Raw genomic sequence first — 15,000 nt, 5'->3', positions numbered from 1 at the left:
CGCCCTCTGTTGGTTATATGAAGGAATAACAGTGATGACAATATCACACAGCGCCCTCTGTTGGTTATATGAAGGATTAACAGTGATGACAATATCACACAGCGCCCTCTGTTGGTTATATGAAGGATTAACAGTGATGACAATATCACACAGTGCCCTCTGTTGGTTATATGAAGGATTAACAGTGATGGCAATATCACACAGCACCCTCTGTTGGTTATACGAAAGAATAACAGTGACTGCAATATCACACAGCGCCCTCTGTTGGTTATACGAAAGAACAGTGACTGCAATATCACACAGCACCCTCTGTTGGTTATACGAAAGAATAACAGTGATGGCAATATCACACAGCACCCTCTGCACATGGTAGTGGGACAGTGGGACAATGCACACAGTAATCAGTTTGGCAATTCTCTGTCACCATCAACTTTGCAAAGAAGTCTGGTTGATCGCTGGGGGGGTCGCTTTGGCAGAATGTGCGCTGCTGGGAGACAGGGCTGTAGTTGTGTCTAGGCTTATACTAGAGTCAATAAGTTTTCCCAGTTTTCGTAGGTAAAATTAGGTACCTCGGCCTGCTGTTAGAGCAGCACATGATGAATGTGTAATGAGCAGAAATGGAAGCCCCCATGACAAAATACAAACTAAAATAACTTATACATGGATTTGTGGATTAACATTTTATTTGCCAGACAGTGTTTATGGATGTGTGTTTTTTATAAAAATGCAAAAAAAAAATTTTTTTAAAATGACGACAGATTCCCTTTAATAACAGTGTCCACAAAATGGCTCCTGCCTGCTTGCTATAATTATGAATTTCCAGACTTTATGAATCTTTTTTTTTTGGGTGAGGTGTCCCCTTTCAGTGCAGTTTGTGTTTATGGGGGGGGGGGTGCTAATATATCATTCCCATTGGAATAGGCATGCTAAGGCATATAGTTTGATTGTTCCTAGTGAATACATTCTCTGTTGTCTGCCTTTACACATTTATATTTGTCATCACTCTGTAACCTGTAGATATAAAGACCAATGCACAAATCTATACACCCTGGTATCAGAAATGTCATTCTTTCTACAAATTTTGCAAAAAGATTTTTAAAAGTGCATTTTTCGTTTCTTGGTATTCCTTTAAAATCAGTCATGATTTGGCAATGAACTTCTGTGTCTATTTTTTGTCCTAAATTCAAGAGTTGAATGGATATTGGTATATTATTTTTTTTACAACTCTTTTCACACAAACTTATCAGTTTCAAGAAAAAGCTTGTCAATTTTGGTATGAGACTTATGGTACTTGGGTCATTTTCTCAACTGGCATTTATACATTGTTGTGTAACTGTAACTGGGAACGTATGGTATATGGTTTACTGTATACATGCATCGAATCCACTATTTAGGATTTGGGTGAACTCCTCGAATGAGAAAGATTCGCCTGAATACCGAACCGAATCCTAATTTGCATATTCAAATTAGGAGTGGCAAGGGGATTTTTTTTTTTTTTTACTAAAAGTCATGCAATTTCCCTCCCTGCCCAATTTGCATATGCATATTCGGATTCGGTTCTGCTGAAGGATTTGGCCGAATCCTTTATTGGGTGCATCCCTAGTTTACTGTTTTTTTCTGTTTTTTATTTCTATCATACCTCCCAACTGTCCCTTTTTCGGAGGGACAGTCCCTCAACCCTCAGCCCCTCGTTTGTACTGGAAAGTCCCTCTTTTCTCTGCACTGAACAGCCAGAAAAAGAAACAAAGTTTCTCACTTAATTGGCTTTTGGCAGAGAGCCCAGAACAGCTAACAGGTGCAAATAAGATACTTTGTAACAATTTTGAGACACAAAAACACAGTTTAGATAAGGAGAAATATTTTCAAACTTTCATAACCTGCCAAATTTTGTAAAACAAACATGGTAATTAGGGTGTGTGGCCACAGAAAGGGGTGTGGTCAAAAAATTGCTGCGCTACATGCGTAAAAAAATTTTTTGTCCCTCTTTTTACTTCCAAAATGTTGGGAGGTATGTTATATGCATCTGACAATATAAGCAACCACTACTTGAAGAGCCCATATGAGTAAATCAGATACAAATTAGTTTGCCAGTGCAAACATTAACTTTATGGGAATTTCTCTGGAAAGGTGATATTACACTTTAAAAAAACACAGCTTTTTTTGTATTTCTATATAGTTCAATTATCATTTTGTTTCTTCTATTAGCTCTCCAGTGGCAGCCCATTGTATGAAACATATTACAAGCAGGTAAGTGCAATCTTTAATTAAATATATACTCATTCTCTGCTTATAAAAATTAGTGTCTTTCATAAGTAGTTTTAATTTAAAGGGAGTCTCCACCTAAATAATTTTTTTTTATTGTTAGCTTAATTAAAGAAGATGTAATTCTAAGCAGCTTTGTGTGTTTTATGTTCATTTTCAAAATTTTAATTATTTAAAAGTTATTTGTAAATTAAATTGCATTTGAAAGCAGTTTCTGTCATTTATCGGTGTTCCAGTTACGACAATGTTTTATAAATCTGCTTTCCTCCAGCCATGATTTCAATTTTCACAATGCCTTGCATGCTTTGGTTATTCTGTTTTATTTTCAGTTCTGTGAAGAACAATATGTGGGAATTTTAATCTTTGTTGGAGGCAACTGGAAGTTCTGCAGGGTGAAATAAGGGCTGCTTTCATTTACATTTACGAGTAATTTTTTAACTAGAAAAGTTTTAGTTAGGTATGATGAAAAGTTAATTAGAATAATATGCAGTTACTGGCAAATGCTGAAGAGCATGGTGAGATCAATGACAGCAACCAGAAAATAATATTAATGGACAGAGAACTCAGAGTTAGAGAGCTGAAAAGCCGGAAGTAGAGTTCTGGCTATTATGTTAGACATCCAGTCACTCCAGCCTTTATACACTACATTTTTGTCTAACTATATTATAAACATTTTTTATTTTGCTTATACTATCTGTTTACCCAGTTTTTATTTGTACACTAAACTGTTCCTTTAGGGCAGCAATTTTAAGGGACCACTGTGATTATCTCACTAAACAACATGGAACACACCCTTTAGAGTGCATCTTCCAAAAAGCTGGTTACCACCATCTATGCCTTCCTACTATCAACATAGATTTCCCCTTCCCCATAGCCCGATTGATCTGGCAAAGGAATATACTAGAGCTAGATGATGATGACCTGAACAAAGCTACCAACAAGGCTTATGATTACTTTGTCTCTACCAAAGATAATACAGTTCAAAATAATCCACAGGCTTCACCTAACCCCACTCCGCCTATATTGTATGGGAAGTTGGAACTGATAGTATAGTAACAATGCTATTTTTGAAATGGACATTGCACCAAGATCTGTTGAACCAATGTTTTATTTATTTGGTGGTGTTTCATGCTATATAAAACAACAAAAATATTTTTTTGCAGGTGGATCCATCATACACTGGCAGGGTAGGACCATCCGAAGCTGCTCTGTTCCTAAAGAAATCTACTCTCTCAGACATTATCCTTGGGAAGGTAAACCAGCAATTATATGTTCTGGATTGAGCACATTGGATTGTACATACATTCATATATTAAAAGTATAAAGATCGCTGCAAATATTGTGTGCAGTTGAAGATGCTGCCTTAAAGGTTGATAAAAGCCCTCTTTTGCATTAGTTTATTGAATGGCTTTTACTCAAAATACTTTTTTTCATATTGTTTATATTGTAATTTTTAAAAAAAATGTCTTGCACTGAACAGAGAAACAGTGAAAATGCACATACTTTAATTTTGAAACCTCTGGTTCTTTGGAGAAAGTGTGGAAGGAAGAGAAGGCAGCTAATGAAATAACTCTTAAAAGAGAACTAAAGCTTAACTAAAGAAGTAGGCTAAAATTTTGTACATTTTGTTTTGGGCTTTTGTACCAGCCCAAGGTAACCACAGACCTTTAGCAGTAAAGATGCCTCCAAAATGCCCAAGTAGCTCCCCATCTTCTTTTCTGCTGATTCACTGTACATTCTCTGTGCTTCTGTCAGTTTGCTGAGCTTAGGGACCCACTCAAAATATATAGTACACACTGAATATAAATGTCACAGTATAAGACCTTATGTTCTCCTTGATAATTTGCAATGAACCCTAACTGAGCATGTGAGTGTCGCAGACACTTTCCAAGATGCTGACCCCATCTGACAATTTTATAGTCCTGGATCATTGCTGCTATTGACAAGCTGAAACTTTAGGCTGGCACAATAAGTTCAGGATGTAAAATATGGAGTTTTAAACCATATTCATTTTTACGGTTTAGTTCTCATTTAACAATTCTGTCATCTTAATAAAGAACTCTTATCTGTAAGCCCAAGAAACTGGCAGCAGCTAGTTTAAGATTTATTTTACACCGAGATTATTAGAGCAAATTAAATAAACTCTTCTGATTACACAGACAGGTTGTAAGGTTAAAAATGAAATGACCATCCTGTAGTATTTTATTTTATTAAAAGGCTTTCAAAAGGCTAATGGTGTCTATCATTCTCAGACAATAAAAATACTTCTGTACTGAAAGAATGGCTCAGTTGGTCACCGCAAGATATTATGATTAGACTTCCTTACAAGATTTTATACAAGTTTCCCAAATCATGTTGGATATAATAAATCGATGCCTTTCATTGTGAAAAAAAAAATCCAATTTTTTTTTCTTTCTCCTCAATTTACTTCATATTATCAAACAATCCTGATTTCCCCCTGGTCTTTCTAAACGTTAAGTGGGAAATTAATAAGCTTAAAGGAAAACTATACCCCCCCCCTTATGTTTGTCTCTATAAAAAGATATTGCATAAAACAGCTCATGTAAACCCTGCTTCATGTAAATAAACCATTTTCATAATAATATTCTTTTCTAGTAGTATGTGCCATTGGGTAATCCTAAATAGAAAATTGCCATTTTAAAAAAAATAAGGGCCGCCCCCTGGGAGCGTATTTATGGTACACACAAACAAACCATACAGTCACATGAGCCAATTAAAAGACCTAGTTCTGTCTTTTGCTTCCACACTTCTTCCTTTTACAGTTAGAGCTGCATTATATCTGGTCAGGTGGTCTCTGAGGCAGCACACAGACCATCACAAAATAGTGGCTTAAGACATAAGATGTAAAAGGGCAGTATTTTCTTAAATATTTATTCTAGTTTGATAAGATATAACTATCTGTTGCTTAAATATTCATTCTGAGGGTAACGTTTTCCATTAACTAAAGGTGGCCATACACGGGCCGATAAAAGCTGCCGACAGACCAAGTCGGCAGCTTATTGGCCCGTGTATGGGGGCCCCCGACGGGCTTCCCCGATCGAGATCTGGCCGAAAGTCGGCCAGATCTCGATCGGATGGGGTTAAAAATCCCGTCGGATCGCGGCCGCATCTGTTCGTTGATGCGGTCCCGCGATCCGACCGCCCGTTTGGCGAACGCTAGGATCCGATCGTTGGGCCCTAGGGCCCACGATCGGATCAGCCCGATATTGCCCACCTCAAGGTGGGCATATCGGAGGGAGATCCGCTCGTTTGGCGACATCGCCAAACGAGCGGATCTATCCGTGTATGGCCACCTTAAGACAAGGGAAGCACCTCTGTATCTATCAGAGAAACTTTAATCAAAGTTCTTCATAGAACATACTTAGTCCTTGCTAGATTACACAAAATATATCACGAATGTAACCCATAATGGTTAATAGGCTTTAAATATGATGAAACTATTTGCTACCTATAGTGAGAATGTTTGGTTCTACCGAACTTTTAGAAACCGTTGTAAACCTTCTCTCAAGGGTACCAAATACCAATTTCCTTAAACACCCCTTTGTTTTATTTTTGGGGACAACAGCAACTCATCACACAGATCGAGCCAGCATAATTTAATGGTCGCAGAACCAATTATAGCTAGCAACTGGTATTAATTCCAGCTACAGCAATAAAATCCAAAATAATGAATTTATTGACTAATGGAAAACATACCTATATGCTCAAAAACAATATTCAGGCTTATAGTAAAACATGGCTCCCATGGGTAACTCATGAAAGTGATTCTCAATTTTTTTTAATTTGTTTTTTATTTATCAATACATGTGATAGCAGCAAATAATTGGTAGGGTGAATCATTTTTGCTAAATAAACCCACCATCATTTTAACGCAAGTCTATGCTAAAGAAGCAGCCAAACATTCAAATTTGTGTTGATTGATCCATTCAATTGTATTATATAATTTCTCAGTGTAAATATTTGAAAAATCAAACATTTTCCTAAAAATATAATTTATAATTAGTGCAAGAGGTATTCAAACCTGTTTTGTGTTTTAAACTGCCAGTGGCGTATTGTTTTTCAGATATGGGACCTGGCTGACCCAGAGGGGAAAGGTTACTTGGATAAACAGGTAGGTTAACTCATTTCCACTAAGGTAGAGCTTCTAACAGGGAATTATGATGTGTACGTTTATGTATGGCTGCTAGACAGTGGAATGTTGTCCTAATAGGCTCAGCACGCATAGGAAATGTGCATTATAATTGGATTCCACATGTGGGCACCTTGTAAACAAATCATCAGTTCAAGATGTACAGCCTGGAGTCTGAGCAGTAGATCCAGAGGCTGTAGCAGGGTAGACTATAAATAAATAAAAAATAAACACGTTCTAGATTTAACAAATACAGGTATGAGATCTGTTACCCGGAATACTTAGAATTACTGAAAGGCCACCTCCAATAGACTCCATTTATCTAAATAATTCACATTTTTTAAAAAGATTTTCTTTTTCTCTGTAATATTAACACAGTACCTTGTACTTGATCCAAACTAAGACATAATGAAACCTTATTGGAGGCAAAACAAGCCTATTTGCTTTATTTAATGTTTAAATGATTTTTTTAGTAGACTTAAGTTATCAAGATCCAAATTACGGAAAGATCCGTTATCTGGAAAACCCCAGTTTCCAAGCATTCTGGTACAGATACCTGTAGTTGCAAAAAGAGGTATATATACATAACCATTTAACCACTTAACCACTTCAAATGTATGTTTGTTAAGCACTGTAATTTTTCCTCTGTGAATAAACACTGATATACATATTCATCAGCTACTTGACTTTATATAATCTGGGTTCCTTTTCAGGGATTTTATGTAGCACTGCGGCTGGTAGCTTGCGCTCAAAGTGGGCTTGAAGTCAGTCTAGCAAGTTTTAATGTTCCAGTACCAGCTCCCAAATTTGTAAGTGACTGATTTTCCCAACTGCAATGTATTCTATGACTATTAAAAAAAAAAATGTCTTTATTTCTGTAGTACTGCTGTGGTTTACAAGCGAGTTACATATTATAGGAAATATGTAGGAATGCTGTTTGCTGTGAGGCACTTTATTTTATAAGAATGAAATAAAAACAGTGAGTATTTGGGAATTGTATGTGCTGTAGAATTTAGAAAAGTAATATGTTTATGAATATATTTTTGTAAACAGTCCTCATTTATTTCTGGGGGACATGTCCACTGAAGGGTGAACTCCACCTTCCAGGAGGAAGAAGCTTAAAAAAAGACTGACTTGCCAGCCTTTCCAGGGTACTGCCCCTACTCTCCCCTGTACTCTACACCTTAGTGATGTGCTAGTCAGAATTTATCCTGCTCACCCTAACCCACCTTTTCTCAATCTAAGACAGACCATCCCTGAAGCTGAAGGCTCTTAAACACTTGAGCTGGATGCATTTGTCAGCACTGTAATAGCAAAGACCAGGTGGGGGGAGGCTCTTGCATCCCTTTGTGCCCTTACATTTGTGCTCAGGGGCTTAGTTTTTTTTTTAGTGTCCTTTCCTCATGGAAGTTGGAGTTCATGCCTGGGCCCACTTGCAATGAAAGTAGAAAAGAATTTTAGAGGTAAGACATAAAGCTCTCTTTGACTCACAGGCCACAGTATAAGGCTTGGGGCTGTAGTAAAAAGTTCACAATTGGTAAATCTGACATCCCCTTCATGTTCTCCAAGACACGGTAGATGCTTTATGTTTACTGGCTGCAATTTCTTGTTAATCTTGTGATTTTTATTTTTGTTTTCCTAAAATATTTCACCAGCTCATATTACTTTACGAGATATGTTGTTGCATACTTTTTTTTCATTTTGTTTCAGCACGACACTAGTAGCCCTCTGTTAATCATTCCACCCCCTGTTGAGGGACATTGGGGAGTTCGGGTAAGTTTTCTGTTTCTATTTTTCAGTAGTTAGCTTTCTTCCCACATGTATTTAAACATGATACTTTTCCAAACCTAGGCATGTTTTAATATATACTCATTGTTTTATCTTCTTTATTCCATTTTCCTCCGAGAACAATGATGTGTTTTCAAGCCTCTTTCGAGGTCTAACATATTAGCCCCACTTAGCTTATAACAAGGTTGCAGATATATAAAACCTGCTGTATCAGTCTGTCAGCCATAGTTGTACATTATGTAGGAAAGCAAATAAGTGTTTATCTGAAATCTCACGCTAAGTGACATGGACGTCCTGGGGAGCAAACCCTCCCCCCTCAGCCACAGTTTATGCTTGCCTGCAGGGCTTCCTCACAGTTAGACAACTAATTAATGAAGAATGTGTTTAAGGTATGGTTAACTTTAAATTGTAGTAAACCAGGGATTCCCAACTTTTTTTTTAAACCTGTGAACCACACATAAATCTTAAGAGATTTTGGGAGTAGTCTGTAGACTTGCAGACTACAAGGTCTGTTTGGCAGTATATCTATTTTTTATGCAACCAAAACTTGTCTCCAAGCCAGTAATTTAAAAATATGCACCTGCTTTGATGCCACTCAGTGCAACATCCAAGGGGTTGGTGAGAAGCATCTTGCTCATGAACCAATGAGAGCTACTTATCCAGCATAAGATCTGTGATTTTTCAGATTTCGATGATTTCTAACTGGGTGACAAACAAGCACTAACAATTCACCCATGATATATAAGTTGGGCCCCACACTCCAGGAAGTGTTGTCAAAGCTTTGATATTACTGATGGTAGTATATTCTCAGTGGCACACCTTTGTCATCTATGGAAAAAAGCCAACATCATGTCATAACCTTATTAGTTACAATTTTTTTGCACACACTCAGAATCTAGTGAGGTCAGTGCTAATAAAATTCTAATGCTAAATATATTTTATCCACTAGATAGAAGAGAAATCCAAATTTGATGGTATTTTTGACAGTTTATTGCCAGCGAATGGCTTGCTTTCTGGAGACAAGGTGAAACCCGTACTTATGAACTCCAAACTACCTCTGGATGTCTTAGGGAGGGTAAGTGCTCTTATTTGTAGAGTAAGTGAAGAGGCAATATAAGCCTTTAGTTTTTATTTCTTGAGCTAATCACAGCAATCTGGGAAACTAAAGCTACTCAAAGTTTTGTCCAGACAATCTAATGCTCTATTAGTATCATACATCATTGTAAAGTCACAGTTAAAGGTTGTAACTTCATCCTAATTGCCCTAAAACAACAAACCCTTGTGTTTGTACTGGCTTCTTGGACGATGCAGGCTAACAATTACATGTTTTTGTTATTTCTTAAGCTAAACAAAGTTATCAGGGAAACTGAAACTACCCCATGCTTGGTTCAGGCAATTCTTGTTTGCAGGAACAGTTTCCTTGTTTGCAGGAAAATACCTAGTCATTGACCTAATTTTGAACAAGGGGGTATAGTTAATTTCATAGTTATATATTATACATCATTGTAAAATGATAGTTAAAGGTTGTGATATAACTTCATCATAATTGCCCTAAAATAACAAACCCTCTTGTATAAACTGACTTTTTGGATGATGCCAGCTAACAGTTAAATTTTAAAGCATTTTATAAAGTGAGAAGAAAATGTACTAATGGATTCATTCATTCTACCTGAACACATCATCCTGAGCCTCCATCTTTATTCTACCAGGAATACCTTGCAAGAACACAATATGAAAAATTGCTATGCTGCAGTGGGCCCTGGAGAATAATAGTACAATACAATAGAAAAGAATAATAATAGATGCCAGTGTCATACTCTTTTGGATCAGAGCATATGTTTAAATAACAAGCACACTGGCCTAAATTTGAAAGTTGTCACTGGGCTGTGCATAACAAATTGGCACCCCCCCCCCCCAGTGAGTACGAGTTTCATTCTCGTTTAAAAAAATCTTATAGTGGAATATATACAGTGTAAAGGTGTAAAAATAAGTAAAGGTATAAAAGGTATAACCATTTTCTTTGATGCATTGTAATAGGGGCACTGGTGTTTATGCCAGTTATCTCTTTATTTTGTTTTGATGGTTTTAAAACAGTGAAGCTCATTTTACACCCTAAGGGGTAGATTTATTATGTGGTGTGAAAAAATGGCAGAATAATTCGCTACAGATTTACACAGGCAGCACTGTGTAAATAATATGGCTCAAAAATGCCGCGATTTTTTTTACTCACTTTTTCTTTGATCAACTTCAGCTGGAACTTACTATGAAGTGACACGTTATATCATATTGGGAATCAAGATGGTCAGAGTCAACTGTTTTCTTTGCAGTGGGAGCAGAAATTAGTTCACATTGCAACTGATATAATTCTTGGGTGCAGTGTGTGCTCCATTTGGCTCTTACTGCTGAGGAAAAATTGCATGGCTGCCAACTGTTTTCATTTCTGGTGCATAAGAGTTTGGGCTGTTTGATGCAACTTTGGGCACCGGCGGGTATTATCTAATGGTAGCAAATACTGCAGATTTACTGCTTTTAAAAGATTATTACAAAATCCCTAAACTTTTTGGGAAGCGTTCATTACTTATCATTGTTATTATTAAGTCAAGTTGTTTACATTGTTGAGCACTTAGTTTTAGCAATGTTTAGATCTGTGACCACAGCCTAAATAAATATAAAAAGATATTTTAGTGATGCAAACAAAAAGTAATTGTAAATTTGCCTCAGGTGTGGGAGCTGAGTGACATTGACAAGGATGGGCACCTGGATAGAGATGAATTTGCTGTGGTGAGTTAAGCTTTTTACTTTTGTTCATGTGCTGTAGAATGAATAGCTACTTAAAACCCAATGCATTAAGAGCACATACAAGACAAGTATCTGGTGTTTATTCACTATCCATTATGTGACAACTTCATATTTGTCAGACATTTAGTTTTACAGAACTAACCTTATCAGAGTAGCAGTGATTTTTGTTTGTCTCTCTGGAAAGGAACAAGAAAATTCCAGCACACACATTGAATTGCAATTGTATGTGCCCCCTAAAATATGATGGGTTTGTATTGCAGTTTATTGTGCTGGAGTTTTCTTGTTCCACTGCAACTGTTGGATTTACTTTGGAATGGTCTCTCTAGAAAGCTCATATGGGAGTTCTGTAATATTACTTACCCTGAAGGGCTGTAACACATGGTGGGGTTTGAGCCACAGTCATCATAACAACTTTCATTGATATTAGCTGTTTTTTTTATTCTAGTTAATATTTAAAGTTCTGTTCAGTGCAAGGTTGCAATTCAGTGGAGAACTGGTGGGTAGTGATGGGTGAATTTTTTTGCCTTGTTTCGCCGCAGAAATGAGACGATAGACTTGTATGACGTGCCAAAAAAAATAAATAGAAGACGCGTACCAAAATTTTTTTTTGTCGCCCATAGACTTTAATGGGAGTCAGCAACTAATTTTTGGGTCACCGGTGGCGAATTTTTAATGAAACGGGTTGAATTCACCCAAGCCTACTTGTGGGTGTTAAAATCAGCACATTTGATGGTGACTACTTCAGAGCTTTGATTTTTCCATTGTTGAAGCTCTTTCTAGCTGAATAAAGTGTATTTATTAATCAAACTGTGTGACATTTGTGTGTCTTGCAGTCAATGCATCTTGTATACAGGGCCTTGGAGAAGGAACCAGTCCCTTCAGTGTTACCTCCATCCCTCATTCCACCGAACAAGAGAAAGAAGACTCCAACGTTCCCAGGGGCCGTTTCAGTTCTCCCCTCCAGCCCACCACCTAAAGATAGTCTACGATCTACTCCATCTCACGGCAGTATGAGCAGCTTGAACAGTGCAGGCAGCCTTTCACCAAAGCACTCTACCAAACCAGCCCAGGTGCAGAACAGTCGTTAGGAAGTGTAACACATTTGACTGCTCAGGGTTCTGTTGTAATGACACAGACTTGGCACATCTTTGCAAACATAAATCACATGTGGATAAGACATTTTCTTCTTAAAATGAAAATACACCCCTCCTCTTTTTGACATGCTTCTGTTTATAACTGTTTTATAATCGTAGAGTACACAGTTATATTACAAACCTCAATACTTAGTACATCACACTAAATATAAATTAAAGATTGATGCTGTTAAACTGGTAAATCTAGTTATTAGAACAAGTGTACCAGCAGGAACAGTGGGTAAACGAGGAACAGGTTGAGGTTGGGATAAAACAGTAAGGAAGCTGTAGGAAGGATATGGGGAAGATATGACACAAATGCAATAGTTTGACCCTCACAAACAAGTAAATTTTGCGTTTTGGTCTATTTTTGGTCTATTTCCTATGTGTGGCACTTTCAGTATATGTAAAAGACCCACTATGAGTCTCTGATCCATTCAAAAACTAATGCTATTACATCAGAGTTGATACAACAGAATAACAAAAAACAACAAACCTGTTTATAGTGTCATAATCTGACCCGAAACTCCATGGACAACTCTGTATAGGGATTATCAGCCCACAGACTGCAATTGAACCATCAACTTTTGCCCGTAAACTATACTGTTTGGATCCGTGAATTGTAATTTTTTTTCTTTATTTCTAAGCCTGCTGTGAACTGGGTGGTCCCGCTGACAGACAAAATGCGTTTTGACGACATCTTTGTGCAGATAGACCTGGACATGGATGGACTTGTTAGTGGGCTGGAAGTGAAGGATATATTTATGCAGTCTGGCCTCTCTCAGAATGTCTTAGCACACATTTGGTGAGCGTGATATATCATCCCAAATACAACTGCTCTGATTTAATTTGTTTAATTAGTATAATAGTAAGCATTTTGCCTCTAGTATGTGACTTGCAGATAGAAGAGAATTAAAGACTTATACAATTTAATGTAAATATGCAGAAAGTGTTCCCCTAAAGCTTTTTTTTTTCTTCTGACAGCTCATGCAGTGATCCAAGGATCGCTGGGAGCCCAGCTAACCAGGGTTTAATTGTGTTTGCAAGATAGTACTCCAGTCAGAAACCTCTTGTGTAAGGTGTCTTTCCTACTAACACTGTCCGGTCATTGTGGACTTTTGAGCCCACATTATACCGTAGCAACTGCAGACCAACCCCTTTGAAATCACTGCAGAGCGTGGTAGAAAAAAAGTTTTACATGTATTCCTTATTCTCTGCCTCTTGCAATAAAAAAAAGACATATTTACTTTATGACACTGGTTTCCAAACCAATGAGTTCCCAGTTGCCCTTCTCCATACCCCTGAAAGCACACTCTTGATTTCTTGGTGAGTTATAGGGCAAGAACATTTGTTCTTATCCAAATATTCTTTAAACTATGATAGAATGATTGATAACACAGTATTTTCCTCTTTCTACGACTTAGTTATGAGCTACGGGCTCTGCCAGAAGGTTGGACCTCCATGTCAAACCACCACTGCCTTAAAGGGGCTGTAAAGGCAAAAATAAAATCCCATTTTCACTTTCTTTAATGAAAAAGAAACCTGTAACCAATATACTTCAAATAAAAAAACTTCAAGATCATGAACAACCTGATTGTATGTAGTGAAATTCCCCCTTTGTTTACTTGCTGATTGCTGCTGATACCAATCGCTAGACGGTCACCAGCTGCTCTTCAGAGAAACAAACATCTGCTTGAGTTCTGCACGGCTGGGAAAAAAGGTACAGGGTTGTTAAATATAAAGATTAGCAAAGGCTAACCAGGTTATGCAAACAAAACATAAAATATTCCTGCACAATGTTTCCTTGACTTTTGAAAATGTGATAATTTCCCTTTAGAGCAGTCAATGGCCATGTAAAGTTTACTATCCGCAGACGTCAGAGCAAGTACAGCAACTGGGGAATTTCATTGCATATAATAAGATTTTTTTAATTAAAGTAAAATTGGGGTTTTATTTTTTGCCTTTCAAGTTTGAAGTCAGCATGAACTAATTTTTTATTCTGTAGGGCTCTTGCAGATATAAGGCAAACAGGGAAACTGAACAAGGACCAATTTGCTCTAGCAATGCATCTCATACAACAGAAGGTCAGCAAAGGGATTGATCCCCCACATGTCTTATCACCTGACATGATCCCACCAAGTGAAAGGAGCACCCCTATACAGGTATGAAAACAAAGTTAGCTCTACTGACATAGTAGTGAGTTTACAGGGATGTTGTTGTTCTCGTGATTTTTGAGTTATTTATTGCTGAAACTTGTATTAGCTGTGTGTGTTTATACATTTATATAAAACAATTTTAAAACCTCAACCGTTATCCATAAAACTTGCTGTACACTATGACCCAACTATGGCTTCTTTCTTGCCCCAAACCTTTTCATCCTCTCCAGACCCTGTCTGGTTACATGACCCCCATAGGAAACGAGATGGCAAGCTTAACAGACATGCGCCGAGTGAGTAAAGGCCTCTAAGAAGTGTCCTGTATCCTTGGCATGCAAATTTCGGAACCACTGATCACATTTTATCTTATTTACACTGTTACTAGCCTTATGGGAGCTATTGAAGCATCTCCCTACACACAATTTTCTATATGCTTTTTGTTTGTAAAAAAGAGGCAGTGAAATTCTTTAAAGGGGTTGTTCACCTTTAAATGATCTTTTAGTATGATGTAGAAAGTGATATTCTGAGACAATTTGCAATTGGTTTTCATTTTTTATTATTGGTATTTTTTGAGTTATTTAGCTTTTTATTCAGCTGCTTTCCAGTTTGTAATTTAAGTAGCAATACATTTGTAACCTTACAGAGTATTTGTTTTTCGATGAGGTCAGTGACCCCATTTGAAAGCTGGAAAGAGTCAGAAGAAGAAGAAGGC

The 15,000-nt window shown here is 37.2% G+C and overlaps 1 protein-coding gene across 9 annotated transcripts in view; it reads left to right on the top strand.

The window, feature by feature from the left end:
- Positions 1-15,000, top strand: part of eps15l1.S (epidermal growth factor receptor pathway substrate 15-like 1 S homeolog) — a 98,834-nt gene that overhangs the window by 12,333 nt on the left and 71,501 nt on the right. For 5 of the 9 annotated variants that reach the window (XM_041574592.1, XM_041574596.1, XM_041574590.1 and 2 more), the window contains exons 2-12: positions 2,206-2,247; positions 3,426-3,515; positions 6,347-6,394; positions 7,126-7,221; positions 8,123-8,185; positions 9,150-9,275; positions 10,922-10,981; positions 11,833-12,069; positions 12,780-12,937; positions 14,138-14,294; positions 14,519-14,581. In XM_041574592.1, coding sequence (XP_041430526.1) covers positions 2,206-2,247; positions 3,426-3,515; positions 6,347-6,394; positions 7,126-7,221; positions 8,123-8,185; positions 9,150-9,275; positions 10,922-10,981; positions 11,833-12,069; positions 12,780-12,937; positions 14,138-14,294; positions 14,519-14,581 — 1,140 coding nt within the window. 9 annotated transcript variants of the gene reach the window in all.

Source organism: Xenopus laevis, chromosome 1S, assembly GCF_017654675.1.
Source record: "Xenopus laevis strain J_2021 chromosome 1S, Xenopus_laevis_v10.1, whole genome shotgun sequence".
NCBI classification, from domain to species: domain Eukaryota; kingdom Metazoa; phylum Chordata; class Amphibia; order Anura; family Pipidae; genus Xenopus; species Xenopus laevis.
Note: the sequence above shows the minus strand (reverse complement) of the source record. Positions and strands in the feature narration are given on the sequence as shown.